This window comes from Sinocyclocheilus anshuiensis, unplaced genomic scaffold, assembly GCF_001515605.1.
Source record: "Sinocyclocheilus anshuiensis isolate Anshui unplaced genomic scaffold, SAMN03320099.WGS_v1.1 scaffold548, whole genome shotgun sequence".
NCBI lineage: Eukaryota > Metazoa > Chordata > Actinopteri > Cypriniformes > Cyprinidae > Sinocyclocheilus > Sinocyclocheilus anshuiensis.
This window is the reverse complement of record NW_015554106.1, coordinates 303396-323692: the sequence shown is the minus strand read 5'-3', so window position 1 is coordinate 323692 and position 20297 is coordinate 303396. Positions and strand designations below refer to the sequence as shown.

Sequence of the window (20297 nt, the reverse complement as noted above, 5' to 3'; positions counted from 1 at the left end):
ACACTAATGCTTAATACATATATATATATACACACACACACACACACACACACACACACACACACACAAATGATGGGGAAGAGAGGAGGACGTTGTGCCTTGCATTCTGTAGTGCATGACCACATAAAATAAAAAGATCTGGGGATATACTGCCTCAATTAGGAACCATCAAAAACTGCACTGCTTTGCAGTTTATGCCTTTAAATTGTCTATGGTAATTAGATAACAACATATTCAGCCAAAAGCTTCAAAACAAAACAAAAATCCATAATGGGCCATGCTTGTCTTTAAAGACCAAGTGCAATGAAGGATTTCAGCTGTCGTTAAAAAGCAGTTGCATAGAATTAAAGTGCTATAACCAGCAACAAATAGCCAAATTAAACCTGTATAAAACAGCTTTGGCAAATTGCAATAAAGAAAACACTGGTTGTGGTCTGTTATGACCTGTAGCCAACAACGTGCTAGTATTTGCATGCGTTCAAGGGAGGTGTTTGTGTATGCAAGGATGCACAATCAATATTTCCGTCTTACTGTAGCATTTATGAGAAAACAAAAGACAAAACTAACCCTAGAGCCTGATCCTTAGAGACGGTTTAGGCCAATATTTCTGTAATGATTTTACACAAATTATTATACTACGCAAACTGAGCCGCTGGGGTCATCTTTCCCTCTAAGAAACACTTTTGAATACTGCCTCCAGCTTGGACAGTTGAGCAAAGGTGACTCATAAATAAATAAATAAGTAGGTAATATACAATAATTTCCGACATTACATTACATTATTCAAGTCAATATATGTAGGCCTAAAACCACCAACACAAAATAAAAGTACTTATACAGTCCACTGCCATAAAGTATTAATTTGTGCATCAATTAAAAATAAATTTTGGGGGTGAAAAAAGAAAAAGAAATTCAATGCGAGTTCTGGACAGGTTTATAAACATTCCGCTGTTCTCGCACAATGTCTACTACCTTGAGCAAATATACCATTACATAATGGATTGTGCAATAAAGAAGCAATTTACGAATGCTCGGCATTGCTGTTACGCATGTTATGGAGATGATGAATTCACTAAATGGGTTTCTGTCTGAAGAGAAGATTCAGCAGTAAACCCAAAGACAGCCAGACGGAAGAATTATGGGTGAACATGAAGGAAAGGACGTATTGTAGACTGCTAACACAAGCAATCTCCTTATATGTGTGCATAGCTCTTTAATGTGAAATAGATATTTGTAAAGAATATTTTTGCTTAATAAGGAACATTTCCATACAGAACAAATATTTTTTTCAAGCCTAGCTGCTCTGCTAATTTCTCTGTTTTTAAATTCACTCCTTTTCTTCAAAACTAAGCCCTCTAAAGACATGGCAGCCAACCCGAGGGAAATAAACCCAAACTGATTTGAGAGCTAAACGTTGACGCAACTAAGCACATTACTAGATAACCTTTGCAGAAGTAAACGGCACATAGCACACTTTGTTTATAGTCATACTATGAATCTTACTTAGTTTTAAGGAGCTAAAATCCAGCAGCTTTTAGGGGAAAATGCAGAGTCAATTTTATGTCCCAAAACTGTTTTTCTGCTGTGGAAACACACCAGGATCGAGCTCTGGCACCCTGTCCGTGGAAAAGGGGCAACAGGGATAGAGTGATTTCTCAGGATACCCATTTTACTGATATTGGGCAGGTAGCTGGGACAATTCACGTGTGGTATTGAGCAGCTTAAGCAGTTCGGAACAAGAACTCATGCCACAGACCTTCATGTCGCCCCCTGAACAGCTTTCAATCTTTCAGGCTGTGTCCTTCTCTTGGGGTTAAGAAGTCTGATGAAAGCACTTAAGGGCTGATATAATTCTCTCTCACAGAAGATAATGGAATTTAGCCACAAGACGTCTTTCATATGGGCTCCTCTCTTCCTCTCACTCTCTCTCACACTCTCAGGTCAAAGGTTTCCCTGTTCTTCCTTCTGCAGTTGTTACTGTTACCCTTTTACCTCTTTCTGTTCTTTTATTGTCATTTTTTGTTCTTCTTTTCCTTACCTTTTCCCCAGGGGTTTCGGGTGGGTATAGCCTGAATATTTTCTCTTGCTCTGAACCTGCTTACTGCATTACGGTTGCCTCGCATTATTGTGAGTAGAGAGTTGCCAGCGGTAATTTTAATGACATTGCGAACACACACAGCAAGTGACAATATGGATAAACTGCATTTTTTCACTATAAACACACGCCGGAGGATTACACGAGGTAAAACTATATTCACGTTTCAGGCAGCCACTGTCAGACTGTTTAGGAAAACTCGATTTGTGATATAGGGTAGAGTGGGGGAAAATGCCCCCATACTGTTTTTCCCAGAATAACTACTAGATAAAGTCAAGATACATTTTTGTTGTAACTAGGGACTACGTTGACAAGAGTGATTTATAAGCATTCGCCATGAAGCTTACACTGGTGTAATACCTGAGAGAAAACGGATTGTACAGTAAGTGATCTAATTTTCAGCAGAAAGAAAAAAAGTGTTTTAAAGCTTGTTGTTTTGTAGAACATCATATAATTATGATATGAGAATAGTAATGCCTGTAGCTAGGGAGTATGTGTTATTTAAGAAAAATATAATAATATTTTCAGAATGACAATTTTTTTTTTCAAACCTAGTCTGTGGGGTAAAACGCCCCCAGAGGGCATGGCTTAATTACTAGTTACTCTGTCCTGAACATCAAATCCTTTGTTTTTCCATCAAATGCATTCTAACTAGTTGGTTGTATAAAAATATTTAGACATTATATTTAAAAACATCAGTTTTCAAGTTAGCATCAGGTAGCTAGTTAGCTAGCCAGTTAGCATCAGCTAACAATATTTTTCAGATAGGCTATTATAATTTTGTAATTCCTAATTATTGATTATATTCTTTTTCATTTTAAGCTAAAACTGCCTGTACTCTGATTTTGCTGTAAATTAATAAAGTAAATTGATTTGTCAGACTGGGGGAATTTTACAAAACACCCCCTTGGTACAAATAATTTTTAACATTTTTTTAACATTTCCATACAGAACAAATATTTTTTTCAAGCCTAGCTGCTCTGCTAATTTCTCTGTTTTTAAATTCACTCCTTTTCTTCAAAACTAAGCCCTCTAAAGACATGGCAGCCAACCCGAGGGAAATAAACCCAAACTGATTTGAGAGCTAAACGTTGACGCAACTAAGCACATTACTAGATAACCTTTGCAGAAGTAAACGGCACATAGCACACTTTGTTTATAGTCATACTATGAATCTTACTTAGTTTTAAGGAGCTAAAATCCAGCAGCTTTTAGGGGAAAATGCAGAGTCAATTTTATGTCCCAAAACTGTTTTTCTGCTGTGGAAACACACCAGGATCGAGCTCTGGCACCCTGTCCGTGGAAAAGGGGCAACAGGGATAGAGTGATTTCTCAGGATACCCATTTTACTGATATTGGGCAGGTAGCTGGGACAATTCACGTGTGGTATTGAGCAGCTTAAGCAGTTCGGAACAAGAACTCATGCCACAGACCTTCATGTCGCCCCCTGAACAGCTTTCAATCTTTCAGGCTGTGTCCTTCTCTTGGGGTTAAGAAGTCTGATGAAAGCACTTAAGGGCTGATATAATTCTCTCTCACAGAAGATAATGGAATTTAGCCACAAGACGTCTTTCATATGGGCTCCTCTCTTCCTCTCACTCTCTCTCACACTCTCAGGTCAAAGGTTTCCCTGTTCTTCCTTCTGCAGTTGTTACTGTTACCCTTTTACCTCTTTCTGTTCTTTTATTGTCATTTTTTGTTCTTCTTTTCCTTACCTTTTCCCCAGGGGTTTCGGGTGGGTATAGCCTGAATATTTTCTCTTGCTCTGAACCTGCTTACTGCATTACGGTTGCCTCGCATTATTGTGAGTAGAGAGTTGCCAGCGGTAATTTTAATGACATTGCGAACACACACAGCAAGTGACAATATGGATAAACTGCATTTTTTCACTATAAACACACGCCGGAGGATTACACGAGGTAAAACTATATTCACGTTTCAGGCAGCCACTGTCAGACTGTTTAGGAAAACTCGATTTGTGATATAGGGTAGAGTGGGGGAAAATGCCCCCATACTGTTTTTCCCAGAATAACTACTAGATAAAGTCAAGATACATTTTTGTTGTAACTAGGGACTACGTTGACAAGAGTGATTTATAAGCATTCGCCATGAAGCTTACACTGGTGTAATACCTGAGAGAAAACGGATTGTACAGTAAGTGATCTAATTTTCAGCAGAAAGAAAAAAAGTGTTTTAAAGCTTGTTGTTTTGTAGAACATCATATAATTATGATATGAGAATAGTAATGCCTGTAGCTAGGGAGTATGTGTTATTTAAGAAAAATATAATAATATTTTCAGAATGACAATTTTTTTTTTCAAACCTAGTCTGTGGGGTAAAACGCCCCCAGAGGGCATGGCTTAATTACTAGTTACTCTGTCCTGAACATCAAATCCTTTGTTTTTCCATCAAATGCATTCTAACTAGTTGGTTGTATAAAAATATTTAGACATTATATTTAAAAACATCAGTTTTCAAGTTAGCATCAGGTAGCTAGTTAGCTAGCCAGTTAGCATCAGCTAACAATATTTTTCAGATAGGCTATTATAATTTTGTAATTCCTAATTATTGATTATATTCTTTTTCATTTTAAGCTAAAACTGCCTGTACTCTGATTTTGCTGTAAATTAATAAAGTAAATTGATTTGTCAGACTGGGGGAATTTTACAAAACACCCCCTTGGTACAAATAATTTTTAACATTTTTTTTTAAAACTCTGGACATTTTTCATACGTGGTTTATAGTTTATGTAATTGTCACTAAAACTATGATAACAATTCTGGACACATTTAACCTTTGTTCCACAGAAAAAAAAAAAGAAAAAAAAAATTACACAGTCCTTAAAGGGCCTTTTCCCCCACTCTACCCTACTGTAGTAGGCACTAAAACAACATTTTTGAATCGTCAGGCACAATACCTTCACACATCTTTACATTACATATCTTAAGGTTTAAAATGTTATGCATATAGTTTATCTTTTCTTTTATGATTCATATCATGGTGCATTACATTCATAACCTCCAGCAAATCTTTATTATTTTGCCATAAATTCCCTGCGCTGAGCTCCCAATGTCTTCGCATCCTAGTTACGCCCTTGTTCAGCCTCATTTTCTTGGGGTCCTTGTTCTCAGTGTTCTCTCTCTCTCTTTCTCACACCTTCTCTCTCTCTCTACGGCTCTCCCCTTTGGGTCTGGACCCAGCTGGCCTATAACACGTATTGATTGACCACGTAGGAGGAGAGCAAGAAGACAAAAGAGAGAGAGAGAGAAAGGCAGGCCCGGCAGGCCGCAATGCACAGAGACAAAAATAGTACACCAGGAGTTCAAACCGAACGGAGAGAGAGAAAGAGAAAGGGGTGGGGGCAGGGAAGGTAGATAGATGGGGGATAAGAAGAAGGAGAACATGTTAAAGATGGCAGATATGGGGTGGGAAAACAGACCGCATGTATTAGGGGTGGTCTTAAAAAAATCGAGGAAGCATAGCGGCTGGAAAAGAAGGAACTCGTAAACTTAAATTGACAAATGCTCTCCTTCTCCATCGCCCGTCTCAATGGTATTTCTGTAGGGTGGATTTTTAGAATAAGGGGGTGTGTCTAATTGAGCAACTAAGCCCAGCATAAGGTCCAGAACTGCTAACTGCTATCGCTTAGAGCACATTTAAAAAGCAATGCTGTAGAAGTCAACATAGGCGTATTTGAAAAAAATGTGCCTCTACTTACATTAGATTTGCAAAACTGCATAAACGTATCTATACATATTCACATATCATTCAAAACACTTTTACCATAGTGTATAATTATTAAAAATTAATATGTTTACTTATGTAACTAATATGTATCCAGTTATGTAGTAAACTTGCTTGGTAGCTCACCTGGTACCGGTGATACATTTGTGATGCAGGGCATTTGGGTAAGAGTCCCGTGAAACACAAGTCATGATGAAAGAGTTCCAAGATTTGTAAGCAAGCTAAAGCTGCATGGTTGCTTCAGCAAATGCCTTTTTATCTCACATTTTCGTTTATTAACACTATTAGTTAGGTTTAGGGTAGGGTTTAGTGTAGGTGGTATGATATTTTCAAAAGGCATTAACTTTTTAGCGCCAATCACTGGACAGTTTCCAAACTGCTGCGATACGTACAACAACCAACATAAATAATAAAACGTTGCCAGATTCATGTTCATCCGTTTTGGATAAAACTGAATGCGCTGTTAGCACCAATCACTGGACATTTCACTTTGAAAGTGTCGCAAAACTTGCAAGAAGCAACGTAATCAATGAGTCTGGTTGGTAGAAGTGTCTTTAAAACCTTTAGTTCCAATTCTAAATTCTGATTGGATGAGCAATATTCAAAATATCCAGCATATGCACACCACATATCAATTAAACTCATGCAGAAAGTTGCACCACGCTTGACTGTGTAAACAACTAAAGTCACTCCTACATGTAAACAACATCCAATGAGAGAAATGCAAAAATATATCACGGTATAGCAAAATCTCTATGTTTTGACGCCTTTCTATTGTTGCACAGTTTATACATCAGCCCTAGCCTATAGCCTTGTGCATGCGTGCATGTAGACGGACAGACGGGCTGTCAGCAGTCTGTCAGAAGAGTGTTTGGGCTCATGAATATTTGATTAACTCATGGATTATGTAAAGCAGTGAGCGTGCTCATTTGGGTGAAAACACACATATACATACGCATACTCTCAGTTACGCTATGTTGCATACTATAGATACTTTGCCTCAGGTCATATATTGTTCCAAGATAAGTGTGCACATACACAGATGATGTAATTAATTCGTCATTACACATCAGAAGAACTAAACTACATGCACAATGTTCTGGGTGTATGCCAAACATCAGAGAAAAGATTGGAATGCTAGTTCATTGTCTAGTCTCCAGCAAATGGCAGTAGTATGCTTTGATTTGAGATTTGAACTTCTGTTATTGAAATATTTGAACTTTTGCAGCTAGACTGTATGTGACAGCCAGACCAGATCTGATGTACTCTAATCAAAACTGAATGTGTGAGGTGAACATTACCACTCAGCGGAAATAATGTCTGAAATAATTATTTAAAATTAATTTTAAAAATATAAATTTTTAGAAAGAAAATAATTTACAAAGCATCGTTGATCCAGTTCAGAAAATATGTCTGAATGATTTGTTTGTGAATTGGACTGATGTGGTTCTAAAGTTTAACCCAGTGACTCAACGATACAGTTGCAATGGTTAGAAGCTTAATGGAGGAGAATATGACTTAATTTAAGCTATTATATGGCTTTGGAAAACTATCACTTTTAGGATACTTTTATGGTACTTCTATGGTACCTATATTGGAGCTTGAAAGCCTTAGTACTCATTCACTTTCAACATATAGTACAAAAACAGTCAGGTTGTTCTTCAACTTTTGTGTTCAATGGAAGACACAAGTGTTTGCATTGGTACATTATTATGGTCAGTTTCTTGAGTCAACTATCCATTTGAACTGTCAACATGTTTCTAACTGCCCATCTGAATAATAACACATGCGGTTTAATGACACATTTGACGCTAATGCTATCACCCCCCTTGAGTACTGTGGTTTTGCTAGAGCATATGTGTAAGCTTGTCAGTGTAATCTGGGATCACTAGCCTGTCTAATCTACTACATCAACTCGACCCCTGTTGTTTACATTATCGCCATGCCAACCAGCAGTAATGCTATTATGACATCACAGGACATCAACAGCATATCATATTGCATTCCAAACGCTCTACACTCCTCTAATATTAATTTCATGTGCTTCTCTGTTCTGTCATATTGATGTAGAACAAAATCTGCCTCCTAAATCATAAAACCGCCTAACAATCGGAGTGCAGGCCCATTTTTAGCTCCCGCTATGCCAGAATGCCAACCTCGAAGTGATTTTTACCAAGTGCAATGAACCTTACTGGTTTAATTGAACAGGTCTTGGGTAGCAAAATTGGAGTTTAAATAAATTTGCCGTTTCTCTCCAAGTCCTACATTCATTAAGGAACATTTTCCCCCTTTCCTTTCTCTATCCATCTCACCCCCTTCCTTTGTTTCAACATCCCTCCCCCCGTTCCCCTCATTAAAGCGGGACCCTGAGAGTGCTGGTCACTGCTTCTCATTTATTTACATTTGAAACTCGCGCAGCTTCATTGAGCCACAGCTCGACGGTGGGCACCTTGGGACAGGTCATTCTCCTATAACACAAAACCACCCATTTCTGCAACACGCCCGCACACATATCCCAGAATGCACAGTGACAGCAGCCCATCGCCGCAGCCACACACTGACACAACCGCCATTGCCTTGTTTTACCGCAATGAAAGGCTTTCCAAGCCACTAATTGCAGAGTACAGACTCCAGTGTTTATAGCGGAAAGTCGGCAGTGCTGTACGAGCGGTTTTAGGAAGAGAGTGTAAGCCTGTGAAGCGCAAACTGACCTGGTGTCATCTGTGATTACTTAACCCTTCAACTTCCTGTGAGAAACCCATTCAGCCTTAGCTAAAGAATTTAAATAGCCTTCTCAGCCAAAGGCTTCAAAAGAACAGTCATACAGGCTGCGCTTGATAATATCATGAGCTGCCTACCTACAGAAACATTTTTGGGCATCATAAATGAACATTTAAACATGCTTATGATGACTAAAAATGATGTCTAGGTAGGCATCCCACTTGGTTTTAAAACTGTGATGTCCAAAATTGATGTCTGGGTAGGCAGCCCACTAGGTTTCGGAACATAAATATCACAAAATACATTTCAGAGATGTTCGATATCAGTAATATTACACCTAACGATCAATCTTAAATAAAGTCATTGCATTTCTAGCCATCATTACAGTACATTCGGCATTAGATGGATTGAAGTTAGGCACAGCGGCATAAATTGATTTGAGTCCTCAGCGAACGTCGCATTACACCAACTGCCAGGGGCACATGCAATAGATTTATTTACAGTCCTGGCATGTACAGTTTTCCCATGTATATGGCCCTTCATGTAGCGCCATAAATCATTTTTTTCATCAAATAATGATAAACGTTCTCAAGATAATAGATTCAGCCCCAGTCGCATTGGGATACATTTGTTAACATACAGTCATATTTCTCTAATGAGCTTGCCTGCACACACGTGTGTGTGATGGTTACGGACCTTTACGGCAATTTTCCACTTGACATTTCTTTATTGGAGGAGGTTGAGTTATGGCCAAGGTGTGTGTGTGTGTGTGTGTTTGTGTGTGTGTGTGTGTGTGTGTGTGTGTATGTGCGTTACACCAGAAGACCTGACCGCAGTCATCGGAGAGATTCATGTTCCTCGGGGGCTATTTTAAAAGCCATTGAGCACAAGCACAATGAATGAGTAAAAGGCCATAAATCTACTCTTTAAACCAACATGGCCGCCTCTCTGGCCCAACTAATGCTCTCACACCCCATTACACTCTGCACATTAAACGCCTGTGTTATTAACCGGCCATAACACTGGGATAAAAACCAACCCGACACGGCCTGATTAGCACCCTTCTCCACTTTTAAAAAATGGCCAGAGAGACAGCGACTGAGAGGAGAGGAGAAGAGAGGTAGAAAACAAGCCACAAAGTGAGTGACAGCCTCATTGTCGGGGCGTCCCATTGTTGAGAATGCTTTCAGCACTACCCTCCCTACATCTCTCCACCGAATGCCCCATTCCTCTCCAGACCCCCCCACCCCACCCTTCTAAATCCAATCATCAGAGAGGCGTACAAACAAAAGCAGATATCTTTCTAGCGGCGGGACGGGGCTTAACCCCTCCTGCTCGTCCCTCTCTGTTTAATGCGATTATTACATCCAAACAAACTCCGAATTTAGATCCTCGCAAGTGCGTTTGCACACTTACATGTATGCAAATATACTCGCACACTTTACAGGGTGCATTAATACAGATTAGGACCGCTTGCGTCGAAATGCGTCTGCAATAAGTGCAAAAAGGCGACTGCAATAAGTGAGCACACAAGCACAACTTTATTCTCAAGGATGCAGTGCCTCTTTCTGTCACTCTGTTTCCCTTGCACACACATGCCTTGCATTATCCTGTGTGCATGCACGCGCATCTTCAAACACTTTTTTATAGCTGTATCAACTCTTCAGTCTTCTAAGAGGCTCCGAACGAACCGTAGGGAAGAGAAACAAGAGAGGGGAATGTTGCAAGGTGCACATTTTTACGGCTGGCAAGACAAGTGCAGGCGGTACAGCGCAGGCAGGGTCCCGCAATTTGACAAAAACACAACTGCATGCAGAGAAACGGCCTATAAACGGCATGTCAACAAACCGCGCCAACAAAACCGCAGGGCTGCCGTCAACCAAACATTCCTGAAACGGCTCGCCGCATGCCTGCAGCTATGAACAACAGCAAACCTTTCGGAGCTAGCCGGATCTGTGTGTATGTGTGTGCATGCATGTCTTTGTGTGCTGTCCAGGGACAGCTTTACCTCAGCAGCAGTTCTTCTGTGCTCCTCATGGAGACAGCGCTGTTCACGGTGGATGGGTATCGCATGCTGTCCACACACACACTCGGCACAAAGCCCAGCTCAGACGAGTGCTCCAACATCGCCGTTACTCCGAACGCAAGCACGCACTACACACTCACGCAATCCTCACACAAGCTTTGAGTTGTGGCGGGTGTACGCTGGCCCTTTCTCTAGCGTTTGAATCCTCTCTCTCTCTCTCACACAGTAACACTCCCACCCATCCACCCTCACTGGCTCCCTCCTCCTTCCCCTCGTCCCTCCCTCCTCCCATCTGATTCACTGGGCTGTGATAACCCTTTCTGACAGCTCATGTTGTTTTTGGGCCAGAGCTAGTGCTGTTAGCCTGGTGCTGGCTAGCATTGAGAAGCCTGCTGTTGTCCAGGATGCCCAACACCCCTTAGGACAGCTCGTATTTCGTATCCGTACAAGAATAACAACTAAAGAAGTGCCGTTTGAACACCTTAAAGAAGTAGGCAAGACTATACACAGGTCTGGTACAACAACTTTGTATCTCTCAAGAACGTCCATCTTTGTCCTAATATTATTTGTCAACATAAGCAATAAAAAAAGAGAGAAAAGGTAGCAGAGATGGACACAAGAACGTATCTTTTGTGAATGACCCTGGGCATACTAAAATAGGGACTTCTTTGGATAATTTATCAATGCTGAGGAACTGAAAGATAAGTGAATCAACCATATTGAGAGGTCCACTTAAAGAATAGCTTTGCTTGTATTGTTTGTATTGCTACAAAGTTGGTACTTGGTAGTATATGTAGATGTTACCTGCACCAGATATTCCCTGTGTATTCATAGGCAAAAGTCTGCCAGATGATGCATATGAGGTGTGGGTAACATGGTGAAAGAGTACACATTGTTCACTTACAAATACTACCAACAAGTTGTCCTTTAACAATTACCATGGTGATGAAATTATGGAACAATTTTGAAAAGGTTACACAGTAAACTGGACTTGTCTTCTCTTGGCCTGAGTGGTTTATCCCATTTAGTGTGCCAAGTTTTGAAACAGTTCAATGATTCCGGGTTAGGTTTTGCAGCAGTGCTACTCGTGTGTTTTTTTATTTTTCTTTCTGAGACAACACCAGAGGCATTTTGAGGACCATTGTTTTGATAAATTAGTTTTGCGGTGGGAAAGCAGAAAATCACCAGGGACGTGGATTAGTTTAAATGAGGGTTCTTAGTGTGAGTGTTGTATGTGCAATTCTAAGAAGCCTATTTTTCCTCCCAATGGGCACATTTTGTTAAAGAGTCACGCTCATCTGAAAATAACCTCGTCATTGCTCTTTCTTTTCACCATCTGTTCCTACCCCTCCATCTCTCTCTCATTCTCTCTATTCTAGAAAAACATATTTACCTCCTCTCTCTTTAAATGTCTCCTCCTTTCACAAGTTTCTTACTCCCTCTCTCTTTTCCAAATGTCTTCCAGATCTGCCTGTTTAAAAATGCATTGTGTTTATTACGGCTCATGAAAGTTTCATTGCGAGAAAAACACATCAGAGGATCAAGGGCACCGATTCATTAAAGGACAAAACTTTGTGTTGCACCTTGCACACTTGGCTACAATCATTCACAACACTTGCAATAATTGGCAGAGTAATTTGTTTACCAAACACCTGCGGTCCTGAGGTGCCCCATTAATGTCCTATAACTGTACCTACTGCAATAGATGCCGACCCCTCACTTCAAAAAAGATGTTTCTCTTCGACGTTGATCTGGAATTTGCATTATGCTGACCAGAGTGATTCTGATTACAGATGTCACGCAAGTAAAATTGGTTAGGAGCGTAAAATAACCAGTTCCAAATGTCTCTGCTCCATCTGCCACCTCCTTTTCTTTCTCTCCGTCTGTCTTTCTCTATCATCAGCCCCTCTGCCAGTCTCACATGATCTAGTCAGTGTAAATGTAATGGTTGTCCAGCAGCGAGTGTTTCTGAATGGCAGGCATATAGTCAGATGTCGGCAGGGAAGTTAACAGCTAGACGAAATGCCAAATGTATTACCAACAATGCTAATTCACACTGTTTTTCATTGCGATTCGCAAAAGCCCTTGGTATTTTTTGGCAATTGTTTTGCAACAGGAAAATCTACCCGTCTGTCTGCGTGAGGGGTGAAGTCAAGCTGTTACTGACAGCCGAAAAGAAAATATATGCCAGGGGTGATAACTGGTTTCCTATGATCTCTGACAATGGCATTTGATTAGCTAAGTCTGAGGCAGATGCCTGATCACACTCAATTGGTTGAGTCCATAGGCCCCATTATGAGTGATTAGTGCAATATAAGAGAAGAGAAGAGAAGAGAAGAGAAGAGAAGAGAAGAAGAGGATAAAATGAAAAAGGGATGAGTTGAAATTAGATGAGACAACAGGAAAAAAGAATAGGACAGATATGAGAAAAGATGAGACAATAAGAGAAGCGAAAAGAACAGATGAGATGAAACAAGAAGAGAGACAAATACAGAAAAAGAGTCTAAGACAAGATGAGATCAAATGAGAAGACAGACAAGATGAGAAAAATAAAATGACAAGAAGAGAAATAAAGAGATGAGTACACAATAAGATGAACAAGAATAAAAAGAACAATAACAATAAGAAATGAGGAGTGACAAGCTCAGAGAAGACAAAAAGAAAAGAGAAGGGATGAGGCAAGACAGGACAAAAAACTATACAGAAAAAGTGTGGTGAGAGAGATCTTTGCATGTATAGACAGTGCCCTGAGACAATGTGTGCCGACACACACACACAAAGCCAAAGCAGGCCGATTATAAAATCATTTACAGTCCATCGCACAAACATAACATTCTCTGTCAAGTAGTTGTATTGCATTTACAGTTTAATGAAATGACCTAGTTAGAGTATCTTCCTGCCTCTCCGTCCTCTGTACTTTCCTGCATTATTCCCACTCTCTCAATCCTCTATTCAGTTTAATCTGTATGACACTATACCATTCTACTGTGTTTAATACCTACTCTCTTTCTCTCACTCTCTTCTGCCTAACTGTCTTGTCTATAACGGCGATTAAAAGGTCAATGCCCAATCACTCCTAGCCATGACAGCCCATCTTGAATGGCTGTCTATGTGGCAACTATTCACTAGGCTAGTCTTTTGGGTATTTCATCTCAGAATAGTCCTGAAATGTCCAGGTAAAACTGGGTTTATTGTTCCCTCAGGAGCTTCCAAATACAGTCTTAGCAAGCACATCGTGCACATACTTGAGTTCAAAAACAGTTTTAACAGAACACAACCGAACACAGGGGGGGTCGCCAGTTATTGATAAGTACAATATTAAAAAGACATCAGACATGTTTACAATGGCACAGTGACACAAGATCAATTTTAACTTAGTCGCAGCCTCATTCAGACTGTGTTCACTTACTGCAGTAATATTTGATGTCATTCATATTTTATTGCATGATAATAATAATGTAATAATATTGTAATAAGCAGTAAAAACAAGTAAAACTGTGATTTGTCACTTTACATCTCAAGCAGACAGTCTCCTCTTGTCTAAGTGAGTGGTTCTTGGCCAAAATATGCTGTAATAGGTACTATCCAATGGTAGGTTGTAAAGGGGTAATGTGCTTCCAGCTGGTCATTATTGAAAAAATAAATGTATATAGTGTGATCAGGACCCTGATGTGGAGTTATTTTACCTGAAGATGATCTTAAAGCTTCTGAGAAAAAAAGCATCTAAGAAAAAAAAAAAAAAAGTAAAAGAGTAGCACCAGTTTCAGTTACCCGGATGAACGGTCTAATATACAAAGCTGTCATGAATGATAGGATTTATTTGACCGTTGAATGCCACGACTGACCAATCAGAATCAAGTATTCTGTAGAGCAATAATAGTTGGGTAAAATAAAGGGTTGTTCACATCAAAAACGATATCTGTAACCATACCTATATGGGCATTCACACCAACAGACGATAGCATTCTGTTTATTATAAGTGAGCGCTGCAGTTATGTAGTCTGCCACTTTAAATGTTCAATCTTTTTAAAGTCACATGGATTCTGATTGGCTGCCAATGTTTTTTATCATTTATCAGCTGATTTTTTTTTTTATTTTTTTTTACGTGATTCAAACAATATTGTTTGTCTGTTTTGGTATCATTGTAACAGTGGTGTGGTAATCATCCTTGATGTAAACAGCCCTGAAACAAATTAACTTCCCTTTGAGAACAGCTGAACGATGCAGTTTTTGGTATATTTTGCATGACACGCACTGTACCTGCAATGCCATTTGTGGCACCAGTAACACTGAGACTTTGGAAGTGTGTGTGTGTTTCCTAAAGCAGGTCAGACTGACGCAATTCACAGAGGCTCTGCCTTTATTATTAAATGTTATCGAGCCTTAAAAAGATGGAATATCAAAGGAATATCCCAGCGGGTGGAGAAAGGGACAATGAGAGTGAAATGTAAGGTGTTTTTGAGAGTTCGTGAGCTAACATTAATAAAATAAGTATTACCTGACGTCAGCACTGTGCCATTTCAACCAATTCAAAACATAATTTGGCTCTCTTTGACCGGCACTTTCAGATTATTTTACCACGTTTTGTCTCTCTCAGGCCTAAAAACATTTAATCTCTACCAGAATGCAGTCCACGTGGGACCCTCAGAAAAAGGAAGACCCTCAATTCTTTCCCTCTCTCTTTCTCGTTCTGCAGGAGGAATGCACCAAAACAGATGAATAATTTAGTATTTTTTATTTTTTTTTGCAAAAAAAAGGTTTGACGCAGCAGTTTGGAAGAAAGAGCTGCTATAAAACATGCATGAGATACATGAGTCCACGATCAGATTGCTGATATGAAGAATTAATCTTATCTTTAAAACACATGACAGGACAACATGAAAGGACGGCGGTGAATTGTTCTTAAATTTGTAGCGTTCGGATAACCCTATTACGGGGATGAGCTGAGATAGAGCTTTGACAATGTTATTACGGCCAATCAATTACAAACAGTGTCCCTTTTTAATTTTTAAGACAACCAATCAGCAGAGACACAAAGGCCCAATCCATGAATGGCAGTTAGAGTGAAGTGTTCGATGAGCATTAATGTCAGCGTGACTATTCATGATGCTGTTCCTGGCAGATCAAAGGGTTGGCAGGAACTGTGTGTGTGTGTATAAGGGGAAGAGAGAAGCTCATAAGAAATTGAAAAGCTTGTTAATCTTTGAAAGTTGGTGCGTATCTTATAGACATATAGTAGAGACTTGTATAGACTTAAACGGGACCCTGTGACTGGATCCACCAATACTTTGAAAATATAAACTTAAGCTTGAAGGAAATCATTCACAAGTTTTGACTTAAGGATGGAGCATGTGAAGGCAAAACAAGTAACGATAAAACTAAATTAAATTAGTTTTATAAAACAATATTAAAAAATTATGTTTTATTCAAAATTAATACAATTAATTAAATTACAAATCATTCATATTAATTTATAGCTAATTTAACATAACTATTTATGACAAAAATAATATTATATATAAAAAAAGAATGCATTTATTCAACCTTTGGGCCATTTCATAAGAAATTTTCGTACCACTGGAGCCATTGATATGATCAAAGCAATTCAAACTATTCACACAGAACATCTTGCTTTCAAAAACAAGATGGAACAACAGAAGATTGGAAGAGAACTCTGGAATTGGAAGGTGCATTTTTCAAATTTGAACTTCTTTTATGTTTAAAAGCATATAGCACGCATTGCGTAAGACGCTGAAAAACAACAACACATAACGCAACGGCCAAATATGTTTAACTTCATGTGTATTTAGTGGATTTTCTTTGCAAATATTGATATATGCTTGTGATTTATTCAATTCAATATTCAATAAACTCATTAAATATCAATAATTAATTCAATTAAAAATGTAAATCTCTAAATAAACAAATCTTAATATAATGTAATGTAACTTAACTTAACGTAACGTAACATAACGTAACGTAACATAACAATATAATATATGTAACAACATTTGTAGGTCGGGAAGGAGGAGGCGGGAACCGGCGAACATTCAAACAAAACTTTAATAATAAAATAAACACAAAATCCCCTCACGGACGACTACCGCGCACAAACAGAACCAAAACACAAAATAAAGTCCAGGCCTGGTCCTCTCTCGTCCAACACTGTCGTCACTCCTCCTTTTATCCTTCCGGAGCTCCTCCGTGGGACTCGAGACCGGTGAGTGGTGCAGGTGTCGCTCATTATCAATTACTCCACCGGCCTCGCTCCGTTCCCACGGCTCTCGGCCCCGCCCCTCTCGTCACAATATAATTATATGCAAAGACCTAAATCTGGCCCAAAACCTGGTACTGGTAGTGTGGTTTAACCCACGATGGATGCCCATCTAACCACAGAGCTTGTGCACACAAACAGTTTAAGCTGTACCAGTGAGGATTTTTTTCTCCTTGTGCTCCCGTTCACACGTAGCGACACGTAGAATAAGACAGCCAGTCGGGCATGTTCTATTTTGAGCTATTAGCAGACCGAAATTAATTTGTCACCTTCCATTAGAGGCCTGATTCTGGAGCTCTGTCTCCTCAATTATTTCCTCAAAACACACATAGCCATTTGGCCCCACTATTTATATGGAGAACGTTTTGCTTGCTAGGTGTTTTTTCTTTTCTTTTTTTCTCTACACTGTATTCAGGTCCATATTTGCTCTTAACTGAACTCTGTGTGTGTTTGTGTAAATGTGTATGTCTGTGGTTGTGTGTGCTTCCAAAGTGAAATAAGGACTATTGTGCTTCCGGATGTAAAAATGTCTGTGTAGACACTTCAAAGTTAGCATACTCTCTCTAAGAATGACAGGAAAACAGAAGAGGTAGAGAATCTGTTCATTAGGATGCTAATGAGAGAGAGAGAGAGAGACAGAAAATACAGCTTTTTCTTCTTCTTTCTGGGTATTTTTGGCTATTGAGAAGCATCAAAATAATCTAAATATTTCCTTCTCTCTGTGAAAAGCTGTCAACATTGGAAGTTTTGCTATGAAATATCATCTTCAATGTCACGGCATTGAATTATCATAAAACGATGACAATAAATATTAAACAGGCTAAATTCTTCACTTTCGTACCATTTTATTCCCTGAAGTCCACATTTAATGTTAGTAATGGACATAATGGCCATTTCCACTTTCTCTATACATAAATATGTGAACGCAAACATTTCCAGCAAAGAAAGATCAATCGCATGTCACTGCATTTCAAAATGCGTCAGAGGACGGTTTATATTACGCAGTTTATTCTCAGCTTTGCCACAAGAAGTGCTATAGCGAGCATTAGCATAACTGGTTTTCATTTTCAGGTTAAATATTGTGATGTCACAACAGTTTGAAGAGAATCTTGCTAAGCCAGCTAGTTATTTTCATTTAAACGGTCATTTATAGCTTTAAAAGCAACCTGAATTAAGCACGTCTACCATACTTGGAGAATGCTATCCATTAGCATTCCCATTCATCTCAATAGCGCATGAGCATGTGAATTTTTGAATATTCAACCCTTGGAAAAGCATGCTTGTCGCAAAATTTCTGCAAAATGATAATACGTTGCTTATTGCATGTTTCATGACACTTAGTCCAGTGAAATGTGCAGTGAGTGGCACTAATAGACAGATGAATGTGAATCTGGGAGTATTTTATTACTTCGGTTGTTATACTATCACAGCAGTTTAGAAATTAAATGTCCGGTGAGCCTACAGTAGGTTGTGAATATCTCTAAATTTTTGCAGCTTAGTTTCCCTCAATGGGTGAAATGAGGTGGCAATTTACATTGTGGACATGCTTTGCATGCGTGTCCAGTGTTAAAGATCGGAAAATGATTTCAATTGGGCAACAAGTTTTTTTTTTTGACAACCGTCAAATTCATCCACACACACACACGCATGCACACATGCATGACAATGATGGCAAAGGCCAGAGGCTCAACCCTAAGGGAGATTGCACATTTCTTTCACCCGTACCTCACAAACGAACGAGCGATTCTCTCTCTTCAGTTTGAAGGAAGCATTCCTCTGGGTATGAGGCTGTCAACCTGACACTCATGTCTGGACTAGTTCATCTGCTCTGTGTTTATGTGTGTGTGTCTGGGATGCACCAAAATAGCTCAAATTCTACTATACTCTGCTCTATTTTTGGGATCAACCACCCGGAATACATTTGAACCTTGTGTGTGTATTTTAATATGCAATCACTCTAGGGATTGTGCACCTATATGCTATAAAGTGTGTGTCTGTTTGCATGTGAGAGAGGTTAATGGCTTAGTCGGTGACTGGTCAAATCCAATAGGGGTGTTTGGCGGCTGATGGACCTGTCTGGACAGCGTGTGTGTGTGGAATTTCTAGGCAGAACGAGCCGAGCAAGAGACATGCTCCTCCATCGGCTTTCTGAACTGACGACGTTTTTGCACTCACACTCATTGTGACACTACATCCTCTTCCAGTAACATCTTACATAACGTGGGCACACACACACACACACACACACACACACACACACACTTAAACAAACTCTCACCCCCATTTATACACACCATCTAACTGCTGCAATTACTAAAATGAGTCACAAATGCCACAGGTTATGACACTGCAACAGGAAGCTTCAATTAAGGCTTATATTGTAATATTGGTTTAATATTAAGCTCAAAATGTAGTTAAGGGAATGAAAATGCATTATTTATTCACCATCATGTCATTTCAAATTAAATAATTTCCTCACATCACGCAGTTCTCGAGTCTCATTTGAGCTGGCAGTCCAAACATGATGCGTCAAGACTTTGAGTGTCATTGGTCACATGTCTAGTGCCGACTGTAACTGATGCTATTATCATAAACAAAAACTAAACGAAAACATTTTTAAGTAAAACAAACATAAATAAATTAAAAAAAGAGAGAGAGTAACAAATTGCGGACAGCTAAAAATAAACTATACATTTTTAAGACTACAAAAAAACGAAATAAAACAAAACAAAAACTCTACAAACATTTCTAGCTAAGCAAAACAAAAACAAACATAATTGGGGAAAACTGGAAAAACAAAATATATACTGTGTATATATATATATATATATATATATAAAGACTACAACAAAACAAAACGCATATCAAAACAAAACAAAACAAAACAAAACAAAAAAACAAACTTATTTCCTCTTATAAAGTTCATGTTTAATTTAACTAGGGCTGTCAACGTTAACACGTTAACGCATGCGATTAATTTTACAATCCTTAACGCGTTAAAATAATTTAACGCAATTAACACAAAATTACTGAAGCACAATGTCTATTCTAACCCTTGAACCCAATTTTGCTTCTCTGCTTGTGATCGATGATCCAGTAAGCGAATGCATTCAAACAATCCATCCAAAACAGTGCTAATATAAAGGAAACCAGGCTAATTACATCAGAGATTGCAGAGAGAACAGAGACTCGCTTTGGGTTTTCAGTGAATTATTCATTCCAGTGTGCTTCGCTTTAAAACACGAGCTCTGTCATATTCTGTGATTGTCTCTGAAGAGCGCGAGCCCTCACACGTGACACGCGCTGTGTGAAGTACAGATTGAACGGATTGTCAACACATCCCACCGCTGTATGGCGGCTGGATAACCAGTATCGCTAGTAATGTTTTGATGGATGAAGACTGCAATCAAGGTAAAGACGATTGCGGTGGCGGACAG

At 39.1% G+C, this 20297-nt stretch overlaps 1 protein-coding gene across 11 annotated transcripts in view; it reads right to left on the bottom strand.

The window, feature by feature from the left end:
* Positions 1–20297, bottom strand: part of LOC107669708 (CUGBP Elav-like family member 2) — a 166815-nt gene that overhangs the window by 105078 nt on the left and 41440 nt on the right. For 4 of the 11 annotated variants that reach the window (XM_016462065.1, XM_016462071.1, XM_016462068.1 and 1 more), the window contains exon 1: positions 10569–10878. The exons of 1 other annotated variant lie outside the window; for it this stretch is intronic. In XM_016462065.1, coding sequence (XP_016317551.1) covers positions 10569–10687 — 119 coding nt within the window. In that variant the 5' untranslated portion in view covers positions 10688–10878. Of the gene's footprint in view, positions 1–10568; positions 10880–20297 lie in introns of those variants that run through there. 6 more of the 11 variants (XM_016462063.1, XM_016462064.1, XM_016462070.1 and 3 more) reach the window with 2 other exon arrangements.